Consider the following 19,078-nt stretch of genomic DNA (forward strand, 5'->3'; position numbering starts at 1 on the left):
TTCATCAGAATGGCAAACAAGGTAGTCATAAAAAATGGGAAAATGGATGCTTCCCTAATTTGAAGTCAGCCTTGTGATTGTGACCAGCTGTTATGCTTGATCTGATCTCAAATCCAGCATCCCAACTTTTTCTTCATGCATGTAATCAGTTTGAAAAGAATTTCTGCATGAACATGCAAGCAAGATAGCATTTATAGATGTTACTAAGATGATGAAATGAGATATAGCCTATTCTGCCTGAGGTAGCATGAGTTGCAGTGGTGTTTTTCTTTATTCTTAAAGTCAGCATGAAATCAAAATGTACCCTATTTACTTTGGTAGTGCTCATTACTAGCCTTGTGGTGAACAATTCATCCCTGCAAGTTAATTAATCTGAAAATGTACTAGAATAGCCTTTCTTCTCTGATGACGTCAGTTTAGGTAGGACATTCTCTCCAGCTGTTCGTCTGCTGCGAGCTGAGCCCACTTTTTCAAGATCGAATCAATTTTCAATGTCAATATTCCGTTTCACTCTGAAAGTATGTCACAATACTGAAGTCGGTCGCAACTTCTTGTTCACTTTGACTTTAATGCCATATTAAAAGACAAACTGTACTGTTTAATATCACCATTAAAGGTATAGTACACTTAAAAATGAAAATTCTGTGAGCATTTACTCACCCTCAAGTTGTTTCAAACCTGTATGAGTTTTTTTCTTCTGCTGAACACAAAAGAAGATATTTTGAAGAATGGCGGTAAGCAGACTGTTGATGGATCCCATTGACTTCCATTGTAGGAAACAAATACTATGGAAGTCAATGGTGTACATCGACTGTCTGGTTACTGACATTCTTCAAAATATCTTAAGTAAATGATAGAATTTCCATTTTTAAGTGAACTAACTATTCCTTTAAGCCCCCGAACCAGAAAATGTCAAATTATAGAGGTAAAGGGGTTGTAATATATTACTAATAAAATATACTTGTGAAAAGTGCACATAACTGTATTTTATTGAATGCGCACTTTAGTGTATTTCAAATCTTAAAAGTATATTTTTAAAAAATTGTGCTTGCAGAAAGAGTAATAACAAGGAAACAAAAGGCCACTTTAGTGTATTTAAAGAGTACACTTTCAAGACTTTTGTTAACACTTAAGTACACTTGTGAAGTGCAATTTATAATGTTAGATTAAGTTACTTTTAAGTACATTTTAAGTTTGTTTTTATAATTTTTGTCATGTTTTAAGTACATGTATTTTGATGTGTTGACTAACATACTAAATCACACGTGAAGCACTTGATTATAGTTTATGTGAATGTAGTGTTTAAATGTAGTAAATTGCAACTTGTATATCTATATTCATGACATACACGTTTCAATAGAAATTACATCAAAGTATATTTATTTTAGTTTACCATAAATGCTTGTCAGTGCATTCAGTAGTAACTATAACCATATTTCAGAGATAATAGAAACAATTTTGAAATCACATATAAAGATGTACTTAAGTCCTACTTAAGTGGGTCAAAAAAGTTGCATTTATTATAAATTTAAACTATATTACATTTTTATTTAAAGCTACACTGTGTAACTCTTTTAGTTTATTCTTAGCTAAAAACACTTAGCTCTTTCAAAAATAGATGTGCTCTTTAATGTATATTTACTTTGTTCGAGTAATAAAGTATTCTCGTGAGTGTATAATATGCCATTGAAAATACATACGGGTAAGGGGTTCTAATGTCGGTCGCCATGTTGCCCCTCCATCTTGAAAGTACATTAGCCGAAGAGGGACATACCCGTTAATTCAAGCTTCGTTTGAGTTAACACTCATGGACGAGGTCGAACTGGAAGCCATGCTAATCTTGGACTACACTGACCACCGTAGGAGTTAAAACGAAATCGGAATTGATAGGAACAGAAACTATTCCCTGGATGGTCATATACCTTTTTTACTGCTAGATGGGGTTAAAAATCACACAGTGTAGCTTTAAGTGCAGTCAAGTGTCTGAAAACATTACATTAAGATCACACCTAAGAATATTCTTGTAAAGTATATGGTTTACTTAGAAGAGAGAATTACTTAAAGATACAATAGTATCTCCAAATTGAGTTTAAAGTCAGTTCTAATGGAAGCTGAATGTCACCTGTAGGTCCAGGGTGTTGGGGATGGAGGCTACACTAAAGAGAAGATCCGCATCGTGGAAGGCGTGTGTCTGCTCTCAGGAGAGGATCTTTACTGGGAAGACTTGAGACAGTTGAAGGTGTGTCGAGGAGCTGGGCTTCACACCTGCATGCGCACAGATACCGTCTCGCTTCAGGCAAGCTCCGCATCTCTGAATGATGGAGAAACTGAACAGCTGCTGCAGGGCGACCAATCAGAGTGCTCGAGTATCAACACCACCCTTGCCATAACGGCCCAACATCATAGTGCGCATCCCGACACCGGCTGGGTCCCGAACCGTAAAGCCTCTACTGAGAGCGAAGTGTGAAAAATGTATGAACAGACGCGGACAACATGGAGGCAGACATATACGGGAAAACAGAAACGTCATTGGCGGTTTCACTTCAAAATTTGCCTGAAAAAGGCTTGAATGCACACTGTTATTAGAAGTAAAACAGGTAGGTACAGTCATATGGACATTTATATATGCTTAAGCAGCTGGTACATAGGAAAGCTAATTCATAAATACATCAACAGCCAAATGAACTGTAAATAGATTTGAGACGGACCTCATACTTGAAAGTTTCCTTTGCATTACTCTAAACGTCAATAATACGTGACATTCTGGATTGGGATTGCCTCTAATGTCTTCTGCCCTCTCGCTTTGGACTGCGCAACGCTTTTTTTTGTGTCCTTTGAGCTATGGAGAAGGTCACAGCACGCTGGAGTCAAAGAACAGGCCTTGTGAGTAGGAAGAAAAGAAACACTGACTGATATTTTGAGCCTTTTTGTACACAAGAGAAACTCTTTGAAGTAAACTGCTTTTTGTTTCTAATGCAAGCTTATATTATCTGTTCATGGACTATCAGTTTAGGAAATGCTCAGCATCCAGCTCTCATCTTGTCATGGTAAATATGTATTTATGAACTTTCTGTACTTTGGATTGGGTTTTTAATGTTTTATTCTTTTGAAGTAGTTTTTAAAAGCGTTAGGACTGTTGAAAGACTCATTCACAAAACGTTGTGATGGTGCCAAAGGACAGAATATACATACTCATGAAGAATCACACTGAATAAATTACAGTCCATTTTAAAGAGTTATTTTGACTGTTATTACGACAGTTATTTTGTCAAAGATGAAGCCAGTGTATGTATATATATATATATATATATATATGTGTGTGTATATATATAACATCGTTCTGGCATTTCTTGTTTGATGCTAAAATATGTTCTGAGTTTATATAGCAAACAAAACAAAAAACAGCCAACCAGAATCTGTAAAGCACCTTGCACTTGCACATGATTTAGCGGTCTATGAAATTATAGGGCTATGCTAATTGTGTAGGTGAATGCAACTGACTGGGTGAATGTCACAAAACCTGTCAGGATCATGTCCAGGTCATGTTTCCCGTAAAATGAAAAGGAAAAAAGAGTGAGCCCATTTTTTTTTTTCATTACTCTAACGCCATATATTCTCATTATTGGAATATATTTAAATTGTGTTAATGAGAATCCTATTTGAAAATAAATAGCTTGAGGACCATGTGGAAAACGTTGTTGAACTGTCATGGAAAGATTCTCCTATATCAAAAGTCACGGTTAGCAGTGCATTTGATCTATTTTAAGGCAAAGAACCAACCGACGTTAACCGGAGTGCATTCAAATCACGTAAAGGGTTAGTTCACCCAAAAATGAAAATTCTGTCAGTATTTACTCACCCTCGAGTTGTTCCAAACCTCTGTGTGTTTATTTGTTCTGCTGAACACAAAGGAAGATATTTGGAGGAATGTTTTAATCAAAAATATCTCATTCCCCATTGACTACCATAGTATGTATTTTTTGCTATGGTAGCCTACTATAGTAGTCAATGGGGAATGAGATCTGTTTGATTAAAACATTCTTCCAAATATCTTCCTTTGTGTTCAGCACAACAAATAAACACATAGAGGTTTGGCACAACATGAGGGTGAGTAAATACTGACAGAATTTTCATTTTTTGGGTGAACTAACCCTTTAATGCACAGCTAGCCATGGATTATCCTGCTTATACCATGGTTATTTGTCAGCATTGAAAGTGTCAGCAAGTGGTTATTGATATTTGACCGTAAGGGTCGGTTATTTTCATCAGTTAGATAGTTCTAGCTTTTTGTCTGCTTTAAATCACAAACAGAGATAAAGTGGTGCGTAACTTTACATTTATTTGAAAGAATGAGGCGTTTATTTGCATTAAAGGGTTAGTTCACCCAAAAATGAAAATTCTGTCAGTATTTACTCACGCTCATGTTGTTCCAACCCCGTAAGACCTTCATTCATCTTCGGAACACAAATTTAAAATATTTTTGACGAAATCTGAAAGCTGGATCACTCCTGCATATAGTCCATAGGCTTCTTGAGGGATTGAAACTTGCCAGCCCCGAAAAGTTATTAAAGACATTGTTAAAATAGTCCAAGTGACTACAGTTTATCAAGCGACGAGAACACTTTTTGTTCGCAAAAAATAACAACTTTATTTCAACTATTCATTTACTTCTCTCTCTGCCTCGAGTCCGGTTACTAGTTTAATAGTGTAAGCTTCTGTTGTACGTCAAACGCATCACACACATGACCAGCGTCGGCCAATAGTGAGCCTACGTGTGACGTAGCTCTACGCTATCACACTACGTTAACTGACTAGAGGCCCATAGGGAAGGAAGTGAATAGTTGAAATAAAGTCGTTATTTTTGTTTGTTTTTGCGCACAAAAAGTGTTCTCGACGTTTGATAAAGTTAAGATTGACCCACTGTAGTCACTTGGACTATTTTAACGATGTCTTGATTAACTTTTCGAGGACGGCAAGTTTCAATCCCTCAAGAAGCCTATGGACTAATATTGAGGAGTGATCCAGCTCTCGGATTTCAGCAAAAATATCTTAATTTGTGTTCCGAAGATGAACGAAGGTCTTACGGGGCTGGAACAACATGAGGGTGAGTAAATACAGACAGAATTTTCATTTTTGGGTGAACTAACCCTTTAATAATCGAGAGAGAGAGATGTGTGAATTACCTGCATCTGTTCAGCTGTGAGTTTACAGTAACTCCTTAAAAAGCAGTGACTTAACCCCTTCATTGCTACGAAATAATTTAGCAATTCAGCTATGCGAGTGATTTGTGTGTGTGTGCTTCAATGAAAGCAGTGTATTAATATAGAGCAGTGATTAAACTGACTGGAACTACCTGTGTTTTATAGCACACATTCTAGCCATTCATTATTGAGAGTTCAGACAGGCCATTAATCTAAAACCGACTTTTTATGCAAAACCATTTCTTTCTTTTAGTGGGTTTAATTTTACTTGGACATGGTTTTGTGAAATTCGTCCTATATATATACTGGGAAATGTTTATGATGCTTTCAAATTTGTTGTGTATATGTTTATTTTATATAAAGATTATTTGAGGATGTTCTAAACCCATATGTGTTTGAGTTCTCAAAACCACCTTGGAGACAGTTCTCCGAGGTTCAGGACTATGTTTTTGCTGCTAAAACACATGGTGCATTTAGGCCACATAGTAGTTTATTGGTCTTGGCAGCTCGATTTGTTGGCTGGCGAGGCAACCGGAGATGATTGCGGTTTACCTTCCACTCCTCCTTTTTCAGAAAACAAATCAGATTTACAAAATGGGAGTCAAAAAAAGTTAATGTATACAGAGTCTTTTGAACAAACATGCATTAATTTTATTCATTTAAATTATATAACCACTTCATTTGTTTGTAGGATTGGTGTCAGTTATTTAACAAGAGTGCTGTTTTTTTTTTTAAGTCCAGAAATTTCAGTCTCATGTAACTGCTGTAAGTTAACTAAGATCTATTTATAATTTCTTCGGTTGTATACTTGTATGTAAATATGAAGATGTTGTATATGTAGTTCTTCTTTGCAATACTAACAAGCTGTGTGTGACAGTGATTTACTTTGCTTTTTTCTATCTTTAATATAAAACTGCATTTGCTTTTGAATACAAATATGGCACTTATTCGAGTCACTTTCTTTTAAAGATGGTACATGTGTATTACATTTTTGCAGGTTTTGTGTATGGGAGACCAGGGGCAGTTGTTTTTGTGTTTTGTTTTGCTTTAACATTTTACATAATTCAGATTTTTATAAATCTGACGGCTATCTTCATGTATAAGGCAGATGAGTCAAGTAATATGGTCATTGATATACTGACATTGTGAAAGACTACTTCCTAAAACTGAATTTACAACATATGAAAGTGTTACATCTGCCGACTTGGAAAAAATAAATAATATGAACCTGCTTTATCTCAAATATGAGCACATCTCAATGAAATAATATTTATGCTTTAATACTTAAAGGTGCATTAGGTGATTCTGGAAAGAAACATTTTTGTTATGCTGGTTGAAAGTCTCCTCATATCCTGATGGCACTCGAAATGTTAAACAATCAAAATGTATTTTTACAAATATATATTTACTGTAAAGGCGTGGGACCATAAAATGTTATATTTAATTATTGCATCCGGTGGACCGTCACACAAGATGTGTTTGCACAGCCTGTTCACGCCAACAGCATACGTCATCAGCGCTGTGCAAACAGTCATTGTTAATGTTCATTATTGTAGAACTTCTTTCTGTGCTGTAAAGTTTTCTCAACGGGCGGTGTACGACACATGATGTAATGCAATAATGTTGTCTCTGGTCATCTCGCTTCTGGTCTGTGCGCATTCATGTGTTTTGGAGGAAGATTTGCAGTGTGGGTGGTACAGTAGCCTATGTTGTCAATGCTAGCAGGCTAAAGTTAGCATTTGCAAGATGTAAACAACACTGGTCCAGAAACACTTCCTGTTTCAGTTTGTAACTGTTTTCTTTGTTTCACATGTAAAGAAAACATCTTAAAGATGTTTGTTTAACTTTTTGATTCAGTTTTATATGTTTTGTTGGTTGTATTTTATCCCAGTTTTTATGTAGAGTTAAAAAAACTGAAACAGGAAGTGCTTCTGGACCAGTGTTTACATCTTGCAAATGTTTTCTTCATTTAAGTTGTGCCACATAGTGAGATGAGTTCTCTTTCGCTGCTTATTGCATTTCAACGGTTTAAAATGTTTTGTTTTACCAAAATACTTAAAAATGCATGCAAATGATATGCTTTCATGACCACGCAGCACAGCAACGTCACATGTAGGCTACCTAACCACGATAGAGATGAAAGTCCAAAATCTCAATCAGTTGTAAAATGTCTACTGGTTATATGTAATCACCCACTCCTACAAGGTAATCATATATGGAAGCTTGTTTCTGTCATGGAATAAGATAACTGCAACTTTATATCTCACAATTCTGACTTTTTTTCCCTCAGAGTTGCGAGTTTTATATTTCAGAATTTTGACATTTCTTTCTCAGAATTGCGAGAAATACACTTTCAATTGCGAGTTATAAAGTCAGAATTGTGGCATATAAGATTGTAATTGAAAAAAGTCAGAATTTGAGGAAACACAATTGTGAGACATAAACTGATGTTTATATGACGTTTTGCGAGTTATCTTTCCATTCTGACTTTTTCTCAGAATTGCGAGATAGAAGCTCACAATTGCGAGTTATAAAGTCAGAATTGTGAGACATGTTCTTTTTTTTCTCACAATTTTGAATTCTCGCAATTTGTATCTCGCACTTTTTCTTGTAATTCAGACTTTTTTCTCGAAATTGCGAGTTTATATCTCTAAATTCTGAAAAAAATAGAACTGTAAATCGCAATTGCGAGAAAAAAGTTGCTACTATGTTTTTTGTTTTTTTTATTCATAAACAAGCTTCTAATCCTCTGCACAGACTCTTTAGCAGCTATAAAAAGTCTGCAGTTGTCTTACTCTTACTGTAAACAGGATAGAGTAGGCTATATGTTTTTTATGCAACTTATAGGGCTACAGGCTCCATATAATTTTCTTTGGGTTCCTGCACATAGGAGTAGGAGATGTGGGCAAACTAGCAAAAATATATTCAATAATGCAGTAATGTCAAAATCACAGTTCACAAACAAATCTGAAGCCAAGGCATTTATTTGAAAATCTGCACCTGGAAGAAACTGAGATAGAGAAACAAAGGGGAAGACAATTTAGTAGGCTAAGAATGTGGTATAGGAGGAGGAATCATAACAGTATGTACTGGAACGAGTTGCATAAACCGCTAAGATTAGTCTTACAAGTTAGTCATCCAATTTTTTTTCTTCAAGACTGTTCATAACTTTTTAAATTTAGTTAGGCTACATAAAACATACATTGGTCTAATTTGATAGTCCTACTGAACAGATTGATTACCCCTAACTAACTGCTAGTTGGTCAAAGTAGTTCATACTGTCTTTTAACATATTGGCTATGTTTATGGAACTGGCCCCTATATAGTACCTAAAATAGCAAGAATAAGGAATCCATTACTATTAGAATAAAGAACTGAATACACCAAAAGCTGTTTTTGCCAACCGCTAATAAACAAGAAGAATTTCATGGATTCGCTCTCCAGCACATAGATGGCGTTACACACTTTTTCAGTTCGCTTCAACCCGGCAGTGAATACCCAGAAGAAGAGGCTTCGTGAATAATTTAGTGCGTTTCTGTTGAATCCTTTAGACTGGAGTGAACAGTTTGTACGATTTTCTGAAATAAAAATAAGTATAAAATCTGTAATAGTTGAGCACTCGTAGATTAATTTGATAAATACCTTTTATTTGTCAGAAATTGTAATGAAAATGACAGAGGTAAACAACGCTGTTGAGCCAAGTGTAGCTGAAAGGGACGTACGACTTCTAATGAAAAGAAAGGATGAAATTGAAGAGCAAATCAAAGCATACTACGACATGCTCCAAACTGTAAGTTCAAACCATAGATATTTGTATGGATTGTTTTATCATTCAACCTAAATGCATAAATAGACAGTCTGTTGGTTGTTTTGAAGTTTTTCAATAAGGTCGAGATGCTCGCAACGGTCTCGAGAGCAACCATTTAAAAAAGTATTAACCTGACGAATCTTTTCTTGCGTAACTCAAACTGCTTTTGGAGAACGTCCATCTGTCTGATGCAACATTAAAAAAAGAATGGCTGTTAATAAATGAAATGCGTAACGTGACAGTTAGTTAATGATATTTAGCGTGCTGTGGACGCACGGTTCAATTAATTTAATATTTCGCTACAACATTATGAAATACAGTATAGTAACCCCTGCTGAAATAGCGCCTTAAACCACCAGCGAGTGGTTTAAGGTATGGAGTCGTGTTGAAGTTAATGGACAAAATAGGATGCAGACGTAAAAAGTAATTCACATGCAAAAATAAAATAAATGTTTCGCAAATATGCATACATTTTAATGTTTTATAGGGGTGTAATATATATCGCTATACAAAAAATGTAACAATATTGTTTCTTGGATTGTAAACCCAAATTGCAAATTTTAGTGTTGTAGTTTAGAGTGTTAGTGTCAAACCTACATTAAACTACTATAATGCTGAATATTTGTGGGTCCTGATAATGTCAAATGTCTAATGTTTCCAGTAAAAAGTGGCCTACATTTTTTTTAAAATATATCTAGTCAGTGACAGATTGCATATTCGTCAAATAAGTCATGGATGTTTTTATTCTGGTGTCACCATTGTCCACTGCATAAACCTATTAATAATTTACATCCCAGTGTAATACCAAATTTACCATTTGTACTAAAAGTACATTTTTTGTTAACCTTTCACCATCGTATTGTGAGTTCGGTATTGTGATATGTATCGAATCGTGACATGGGCATTGTTACACCCCTAATGATTCGTGTGTGCTTATTTTGAGACTTTCCTACCTATACCAGAACAGTTGTATTCTTCTAACTAAAATTCCCATCCTTTTCCCATCCAAAAGTTATATTAACAATGCAAGAACTCTTGGTGAAGAATTGTATTGCCTTTTCCAGAGAAGTATCCTCTTATATAATTGCAGCAAACAAAGGAACTCTGCAGTCCCATAAAGCCCCACAGATGATGTAAACTCTCTCTAGACTCGTTAACTTGTAATTATAAATTAGTATACATTTTGGTATTCTATAATAAACTTCAATTACGCCATGTCTATACCTTTTAATGGACAAATTTAAATCAATAGTTTTTGTTTCTTTGTTTTTCATATTTTTATTGCATTGTTCCCAATGCTTTGTGCTTCATTCCTGCATTAATGGTTTACTTATGTCTTTTTGTCCGATTTACTTATTTGTCCAAATACTTATTTTACTTATGTCTTTTTGTCCGATTTACTTATTAGTCCAAATACTTATTTGCTTTAAATAAAAGTCCTCTCTGTTATATAATTTCCTGTTCCCACCAATCAATTTTGAACAAAATATTTAAATAATAACAATAAGTTACACAAAAAGATTAGATTGTTGTAAGTTTACCCTCTAGGTTGGAATCTGGGTTTTAACAGAAAGAGTTTGAAAGAGTTGACCTGTTTAATATTATGCAGCTAACTGACCTTTGATTACTTTTAAAGAAGCCGTTTCTTCAACAGGAAGGTGTAGGCATGGACGGTCCTCTTGTTGACGTCGAAGGCTTTCCTCGTGCAGATGTGGATTTGTACAAGGTCCGATCGGCAAGGCACAGTATCTCTTGTGAGTAAGTTTTTCCATCTTGACCGGTAGACATCATAAACCAGTAGAAATTTGTCAACTGGTAGAGATTTTAAACCATCATCTCTTTTGTAGTTATGCTCGCATAACGTTGCCTTGCTGCGCCGTCAGGAAAGCATATCATTTAAATACATTTTTAAGGATTGTGGTTTTAAAAACAAGCGATTTTAAACTTGGGATGCACCGAAATTGGCCAAAAACTGAAACTGAAAATAAATAATACATTAATCAAACTTGTTTAACACTAAAATAGCCAAAACTGAGTCCTACAAACATTTCAAATGGACATAAGGCAGCCGCTAAAATCGCTGTTTCGGTCAATTGTTGTTGGCGAAATTTGGGTGCATCCTTATTTTAACCCCTTATTTTCTTATGAATGTTTTCAATCTTCAAGTGCTTAACAGTTTTTAATCAACTGATTTTTAAAGGTTTACAGAATGATCACAAAGCTGTCATGGTGGAGATAGAGGAGGCTCTTCATACGCTGCATGCTACAGCACGGGTTAGAGAAGGGAAGGACGAGACAAAGATGGAAGCCACTGGACAGACTGTGTCTCTGTCATCCCCGTTTGCCCTGGTAGACACTGTGACACAGGGTTCTCCGGCTTTTCAGGCGGTGAGTTTGTGCCCCCAATCAGCCATTTCTAACCTTCTGATGGGTCCAGGTCAACTTGAAATCAAAACACACCCTGTTTGCTTTATAGTACGTTCACACCGGACGCGAATAGCGCGTCAGGCGCGAATGATTTCAATGTTAAGTCAATGCAAAGATGCGCTATGCGCGTGAAAAATTCCTGTGGTGCAAATGAGGCGTGGATCGCGAATACGCCTCATTCGCGCGTTAAGTTCGCGCGAATGGCGCGAATTGAGCGTCTGGCGCGTTAAGCGCGTTACGTGCGAATGATTCAGTTAGTGCCATTTGTGCATTCACGCGTTTGACGCGAATTCGCGTCTGCTGCCCGAGTTGAAAAATCTGAACTTTGGCGTGAACTCGCGCCACGTTAGCCAATCAGGAGCCTAGCTGCTTGCTCATGTGGTGAAGTGTCTGGATGCTTCAATAAATTATTTTGTATATGACTAAATGCATGGTGGGATTATGCACAACAAAGCAAATATTTTATCACTTAAAACATTATTTCTATATACGAGACATGTTCATTTTGTATTGAATGTTATTCATTCCATATCTAGATTATATGAAATAGTATTATGATGTAAAGACAATCAACATATGTGCATAAGTTCGTATCTGGACGTGAGAGAGAAAAAAATCACTGGACAGGTTACAGTAATAGCTTTTGGAAGCTGGCTCTATTTATCATCAAAACAAAAATAAATGACAGCTAGATTAGATGGATGAGGGCGAGGGTGATCCTCGCTCCGATGCGGGACAACAGGTCATCAAACTGGGCGCGGGATAAGCGGAAGGACCGCTGACAGCGGCCGTCATCCAGACGCAGCTCCTGGAGCGAGCAATTGGTGAAACTAGCCAAACGGTTCACCTCCAAAGGGTCCGGTGGACACAAATACGGCGACGATGATCCCCACGCCGCTCTTCTAGCTCTCCAGAATAAATACAGTGTGGTGAATCTCTCGATGAATGCTCGATCAACATAAACAAAGATGGCCGTCAACGGGTTTCGGTTTTGACGCGCGTAAATTTCGCTTCAAACTTTTTATTTTACACGCGTCAGTTTCGCTCTTGACGCGCAAATTAACACAAAGTGGTCAAGCGTCAAACTAGACGCGAATTTGACACGCTATTCGCGTCCGGTGTGAACGTAGCATAATACTCATTCATGTTTTTAAAATCCTGACCTATTTTTTTTTTTATCACTATATGTCCTGTTTTACTTGTTAGTGTGCAACATTACAGAAGTAATTTACAAGGTTGCAACGTTAGGTTTTTATTAATATTTTAAATAATGTTAAATTTGTATAGATTCCATTTTAATTTTAAAGTTTTAGTCATTTTGTTGTGTTGTTATTTTTTTTCATTGGTCTATATAGTTTTTTTTATTACATCCAAAATGAAATACATAATAATATTCATAAATTATAACTATATTAAAATAAGAAATGTTGCCTTGGCAACTAGCTGTAATAAAATAAAATAAAAAAAACTTTATATTGGATTTCAGTTAACGTTTAAGTTTATTTTTTTCAAGTAACAAAAATGATTTTTAAAGGCAGGGTGGTCCTTAAAAAGCCTTAAAATGTCTTAAATAAAGTTTTCCTAATAAAAGGCCTTAAAAAGTATTAAAATGTTGTTAATTCAGATTCGAGGGGGTCTTAAATATTTCTGGTCACATTACCGCTAAAATTTCTCCAGTCTGATGCACCCAATGTCCGTCAAATAACCAGTAAAGCATTGAATTGTAAGAATGATCTTGATTTTATTACATAAACAAAGATTTATAATGTATTTCTGGTAGCGCTGTTGATACTCTGTGAGATATTTTATAGTGAGAAATCAAAACAATTGATCAGCACTCACATGAGAAACGTACTAAGGTAAAAATTCAAAATGTTACGTTTTTTATTTGATATAGTTTAGTAACATGACGTGGTGGGAGCTATTTTGCTGAATATTCTCACGATTACAAAAAAAGTTCAATATTCAATAAACAAGTAGTTATTATTAAATTACTTCAATTACTTAGGTTAAAGATTAAATATTACATTTGTAATATAATGTGTATTTCCATCACAGGTTTGGTCTTAAATTTCATTCAAAGTGACATTAAAGGTCTTAAAAAATCTTACATTTAACTTGTTTATATCTGGAAACACCCTGAATGATTTTAGTTAACTATAAAACAGAAACTCTGTGTTTTATTTCATTTCACATACTTAACTCTGTACTCAAGTCTCTTTTTTAGCCTAGACACTTACTAATGATGTAAACGGAGCATTTTAAACAAATATTGTTTGTTTATAGTCGATTGTCATTGATTTTTCTTCTGTGCGTAGGGTTTGCGAGTTGGTGATGAGATTATGGAGTTTGGGTCCGTAAAGACACAAAACTTCAGGAATCTGCGTGACATCGCTTCTGTTGTCCAACATAGTGAAGGGGTTTGTTGTAACTAACACATTTACATATACTTTTTAATACTCAGCATTCCTGTTTGTGTACCACATGATTCAGTTTATTCTCCTATCCATAATGCAGAAATCCCTACGTGTCGGAGTACTTCGAAATGGACAAGAAGTACATCTTAGTTTGACTCCGCAGCATTGGTCTGGTAGAGGACTGCTTGGGTAATGTGTTTTGGATGAATTACTTCTATCTATAATGTAAGGTGACAAGTAATGAGGTTAAATATATATCCTGTCTTTGCTGACCCTCATAGCTTGACTTGACACCCTTAAAGGACAACTCCGGCGCAAAATGAACCTTTGGTCTAATTACACATTGCTACCTAGTCAACCGTTATCTGAGATTTGTTTTCATGATTGCCGAATGTAAATAGTTTTATCTCTAAAAACAGTTTAGCCTATAACGCTAGTATAATGCTAGTATATGGGGCATAGAGTAATGACAAATAAAATTCGCTTGTTATTACCACTAACAAGGCTCAAAATAGCCCCACACCAACACGACAGCATAACAAGGGTCCCTATGTTCAAACCGAAGCATTGAGAACTTTGTCAGTGTCCATACAGTTTATTAAGAAGATATTTTATAGACACAGTCAACTTCGCGAATACAGGAAGAAGCCATCTTTAAAAAATAGTCCCTATCAGTCGATCTACGAGCGCCGATCCAAGTGCGCTGAACTGAGCAGAATCTCATATGGTCCGTTGTTTCCAGAAGAAACACAAACACAAACCGTTTACTTCTCTTCAATATGTACACGTAGCCTACTGTTCGCGCTCACCTTATCACCTTATTCACATCTCACCAGCGCACTTGGATCGGCGTTCGTAGATCGACTGGTCGAGACTATTTTTCCAAGATGGCTTCTTCCTGTATTCGTGAAGTTGACTGTGTGTATAAAATATCTGCTTATTAAACTGTATGGACACTGACAAAGTTCTCAATGCTTCGGTTTGAATGTAGGGACTAGGGATGAGCGAGTACAGCATTATCTGTATCTGTATCTGTATAACCATATGAATTATCTGTATCTGTATCTGTACTCGGACTGGGCGGGGCCTAAACCCGGAAGTGGGTCGGGCAGTCTTGAAATGGGCGGGGCTTTAACCGGTATGTTATTTTAAGCATGCAATTGATATGGGTTGATCAGAAATTGTTATATTTATTGCTGATAAGAAAACTATTTACATGACAGCATCAGCATTGAGCTTCAGATCAATGGTTTTGATCACGATAACAACGAACTACAGAACAAGTTTTGCAACAATGAATACAACACATGTGGTTGCAAATAAGAAGTAAAATGTAACGAACAAGAGTTTTCATCTCAACTAGGGCTGGGTGATATGGACCAATAGTCATATCCCAATATATTTAGGCTGAATTTCAATATACAAAATATATCCTGATATTTTTTCTGCAAAGTGAGAGCAAATGTTCAGTCAAAGCCAAATATGACATGTCACAAGTAGTTTTATTGAAACATGAACATTTGCAAAATCAAATGAATAAATAATTAACAGGTTTCTTCACCTTAGGGCTGCATGATTATGACAAAAATCTTAATTGCAGATTATTCCCTTGGAATTGTAATTGTGATTTATTAATTGGTTTATTTATTTTGTCAATACAACGTTGGTATGAGCCATTACATTCATTTAAAAAATATAAAAAATAACACAAAGAAAAATAGGGGCATTAAGGGGTTAATATAGACATGACAGTTACCTTGGTGAATAGACAATACTGTTAATGAAACATTGAAACTGCTCCTGGTGAATAGAATTAAAATCATACCTGCTTTGTTTTTATTTCGTGTTATTTACAACGCAACAGTGTTGCATGCTCGTTGTTTCTTTTGCACTTTATATACAGTGAGGCGATCCAGCGCGCGCCGCCGCATTTGCGTGTGCAATTGAGTGTGCGCTACGACTAACGTTACAGTATAACGGCTGACAGGACAAAGTCCGTTTTGCTGAGGTGAAAGACTTTATTTCATGTTATAACATAACATGCTTTAATCAAGCACGCAAAGTGGAAAAGGAGTGACTGGGGCGCGGGGAGCAGTGCAGAGAGCTCTGGGTCAGCACTAAGCAGCTTGCTTGGAGCAAGCATAGACTGTGGGAGCAAGGCGTGCAGCGCAAACTCTAATTACATATCACATTTAAAATATATATTCTTTATATTGATATATCGCTCAGCCCTAATTTCAACATTACTTTTTTTTCTTCTTTTTTTTCTTTCTTTTTTTTATCCGAGCACAGATATTGACTCGTATTACTCGTATAATATTTGTACTCGACAAAAGTGCTTTATCCGTACCGGATACTCGTTTCAGCCGAGTATCCGGCTCAACTCTAGTAGGGACCCTTGTTATGCTGTTGTGTTAGTGTGGGGCTATTTTGAGCCTTTTTAGTGGTAATAACAAGCGATTTTTATTTGTCATTACTCTATGCCCTATATACTAGCGTTATACTAGCGTTAAACTGTTTTTAGAGATAAAACTATTTACATTCGGCAATCATGAAAACAAATCTCAGATAACGGTTGACTAGGTAACAATGTGTAATTAGACTTAAGGTTCATTTAGCGCCGGAGTTGTCCTTTAAGTCTTTTAAGGTTTTATTAAACGCTGATAAATTGCCAAATATTCTTTTGATTATTAATGAATTAACTGATTTTTATTCTTCTGCCAATAGGTGCAACTTAGTACCTCTTCATAGATGACCAGTGAAAGTGCAAGGATCATCTTTATACCAAACAACATTGCCGAACAAGATACATTTCTTGCTTGTTTTGCAATTGCAAGTTGTAAAATTGAGTTAAGTAAATAAATACCCTGGAGAGATGAGAGACCATTCAGTATCAGACTGACTTCTGTCTGGAAAAAAATGGGTTTTCACTTGCCTTTTTCTTCTTTCAAATTTTCCAATTATTTTTCTAACATTGGTGCACTTACACTATGGAACAAATCTGGCAAGAGGATCTTAAATTTAGCATGTTTGGGAACCTGGTGCATTTTCTACCTTTTTCTGGTTAGATTAGGCTCATATAACACTGCCATCATGCTCGAGTCCGCACCAGACAATCACTCCCGAGATCGCATTATCATTTCATACAGTATATGAGTTAGAGCAACGGCTATATTCATGTTTTGCATTTCTCGACAGCTACAGATAAAGCGATAATAACCTCGCATAGCCAATTTATTAATCCATCTTGATTGACGACTCAAAGGAAAATGACCAATAAGAGGACAGATTTTCTCACATGAGACTTGCATAAACGCATTTTGGTACACTTTGAAATGTTGCCTTGTGAAATCGAATCAAACCAAGAAGAAAATGCAATATTTTAACAAATGAAGTCCCTGTTTTGGAACAAAGCAAACGATTTACAGTTCTGAAAACACCCTTAATATTCAAACGAAGCTGAATGATGCGAGCAGAGTCATAAAGTTAGCAATAGCATAACTGTTGCATTAGAACAATACCAGGGTGAATAAATAGTCAAGTCACCTTTATTTATACAGTGCTTTCCACAATATAGATCGTATCCTGTTATTAGTATTATTATTACTGTGTTTTAACTTTGGGCAGCTTTATGTCCCAGGGGTTGATTATTGTTATTATTAATAATAATAATAAATACATTCAGATTCCAATTTTTTCTTTTATGGAAATCAAATAAAAACAGACGTAGAAACCATTTACCTGTCTTCATTATTTTTGCTACTTTTCAAATGCCTTTTATGTATAGATTTTATTGTTGTACCCTTGTACCAGAGACCATGAAAATTGTAAAATTCTAACTAAATATTTTAACATCTTCAAAAAAAAAGTTTATAAATTATGACATGCTAAAAATTATGATCACTTAAACAATGTATGAGAAAGTAAACCATTTTTTACTCTTTTCAAAACTGATGACTTTCTCACATTTGTGACATCATTTCCACACCGAACAATTGCCCCTAATGAAGTTTACACATAACTTAAATAGAATTTTGACTACAGATATCTTGAACCATCTTTCTAGTCAAATTGAATTGCACATATCTCTAATGATCACTTTGACTTAAATCTTAAATTTAACTGACTTGGATCTTAAATATAATTATGAATTGTCAAACCCAAGTATTAAAGGATAACTCAGCTTGCCATTTGACATTCACAGGACAGGTGTAGGATTCGACACTGGTTTGGGATTTTCTTGTAGATAACAGCTTTGACCTAGAAACCTGTAAATGATATTAAGTTAGTTGTATGTTTTGTCATAAAACAAATTCAATGCATGTTCAGTGTTAGGCCATTTTGATTAAAATCTTCGTTTCAGATGTCGAAAATATATTCCAGATATCTTTAATAATGAAGAGATAATGATATCAGCAATTAGAATTGCGACAGATCAAACTAGAGTTTTCAGACACATCTGGAATTGGCAATTTTACCAATAATAATTTAGTTAGACATCTCAATTACAATTCTATAGGCTTGTAAAAAGTCAATTGTTGATATAGGCTATTTTTTAATTACAATTTCTACAAATAAAAACTAAAATATTTCCAGTAGAATAAATGTCTTGTATGTAAATTGTGACTAGTAAGGATTACAAATATCTTAAAAGGATAGTTTACCCAATTTTGTCATAATTTACTAACCATTAAGTTGTTATAAACCTGTTTGAGTTTCTTTCTTCTATTGAACACAAAAATTATTTCGAAGAATGTTATCAATATTCTTAAAAAAAAAATGTGTGTTCAACAGTAGTACAAAACTTTTGGGATCTCTTTAAATGTATTGTTGCTATGATCGGTAGGAGATATCTGGAATTACAACTACTGTAGTTATGATCTAACTGCTAAAATGTTTTGTGACCGACGTTCATGATTTTTTTTTTTTTTGTAGGTTTGCCTATCCCCGAACCAGGCAAATAGTATCCACTTTGTCACATTTTATTATTATTATCCTATTATTTATTTATTTATTTATTTTTTTTTGTCAATTTGACTGTTCATCGTTTTTTTCATGCACTCAAATATTGTCTTAAAGATATGTCGGAAATGGTTGAAAAAGATCCTGTCATTTCCTTACTTTTTATTGTTGTTGAATGAAAAAAAGCTGGATTTATCATTAATGTAGATGATAGGAGACGGTTTAGCCCACTGGAAGATAAATAAAAGACCCCTCTTTTTGTA

At 35.2% G+C, this 19,078-nt stretch overlaps 2 protein-coding genes across 8 annotated transcripts in view; both read left to right on the plus strand.

Moving 5' to 3' along the window:
* lrp4 (low density lipoprotein receptor-related protein 4) overlaps positions 1 to 6,444 on the plus strand; it is a 156,613-nt gene extending 150,169 nt beyond the window's left edge. For all 3 annotated transcript variants that reach the window (XM_089123626.1, XM_089123603.1, XM_039668971.2), the window contains exon 38: positions 2,129 to 6,444. In XM_089123626.1, the coding sequence (XP_088979752.1) occupies positions 2,129 to 2,467 (339 nt within the window). In that variant the 3' untranslated portion in view covers positions 2,468 to 6,444. The remainder of the gene's footprint in view (positions 1 to 2,128) is intronic.
* Positions 6,445 to 8,685: 2,241 nt separating this feature from the next.
* Positions 8,686 to 17,589, plus strand: psmd9 (proteasome 26S subunit, non-ATPase 9). 5 transcript variants are annotated; one of them, XM_089123980.1, is made up of 7 exons: positions 8,705 to 8,728; positions 8,879 to 8,991; positions 10,664 to 10,763; positions 11,210 to 11,397; positions 13,755 to 13,856; positions 13,954 to 14,042; positions 16,581 to 17,589. In XM_089123980.1, exons 2-7 carry the CDS (start codon positions 8,932 to 8,934, stop codon positions 16,606 to 16,608), a joined length of 567 nt encoding a protein of 188 aa, XP_088980106.1. In that variant the 5' UTR covers positions 8,705 to 8,728; positions 8,879 to 8,931; the 3' UTR covers positions 16,609 to 17,589. The 5 variants fall into 5 exon arrangements, with proteins under 5 accessions (XP_039524922.2, XP_039524923.2, XP_088980106.1 ...); XM_039668990.2 differs by having other exon boundaries at positions 8,711 to 8,769; positions 10,646 to 10,763; XM_089123945.1 differs by lacking the exon at positions 8,705 to 8,728 and adding an exon at positions 8,751 to 8,769.
* The last annotated feature ends 1,489 nt before the right edge of the window (positions 17,590 to 19,078 follow it).

The sequence above is a fragment of the Pimephales promelas genome, chromosome 1 (genome assembly GCF_988280905.1).
Source record: "Pimephales promelas chromosome 1, fPimPro1.hap1.1, whole genome shotgun sequence".
Classification (NCBI taxonomy): domain Eukaryota; kingdom Metazoa; phylum Chordata; class Actinopteri; order Cypriniformes; family Leuciscidae; genus Pimephales; species Pimephales promelas.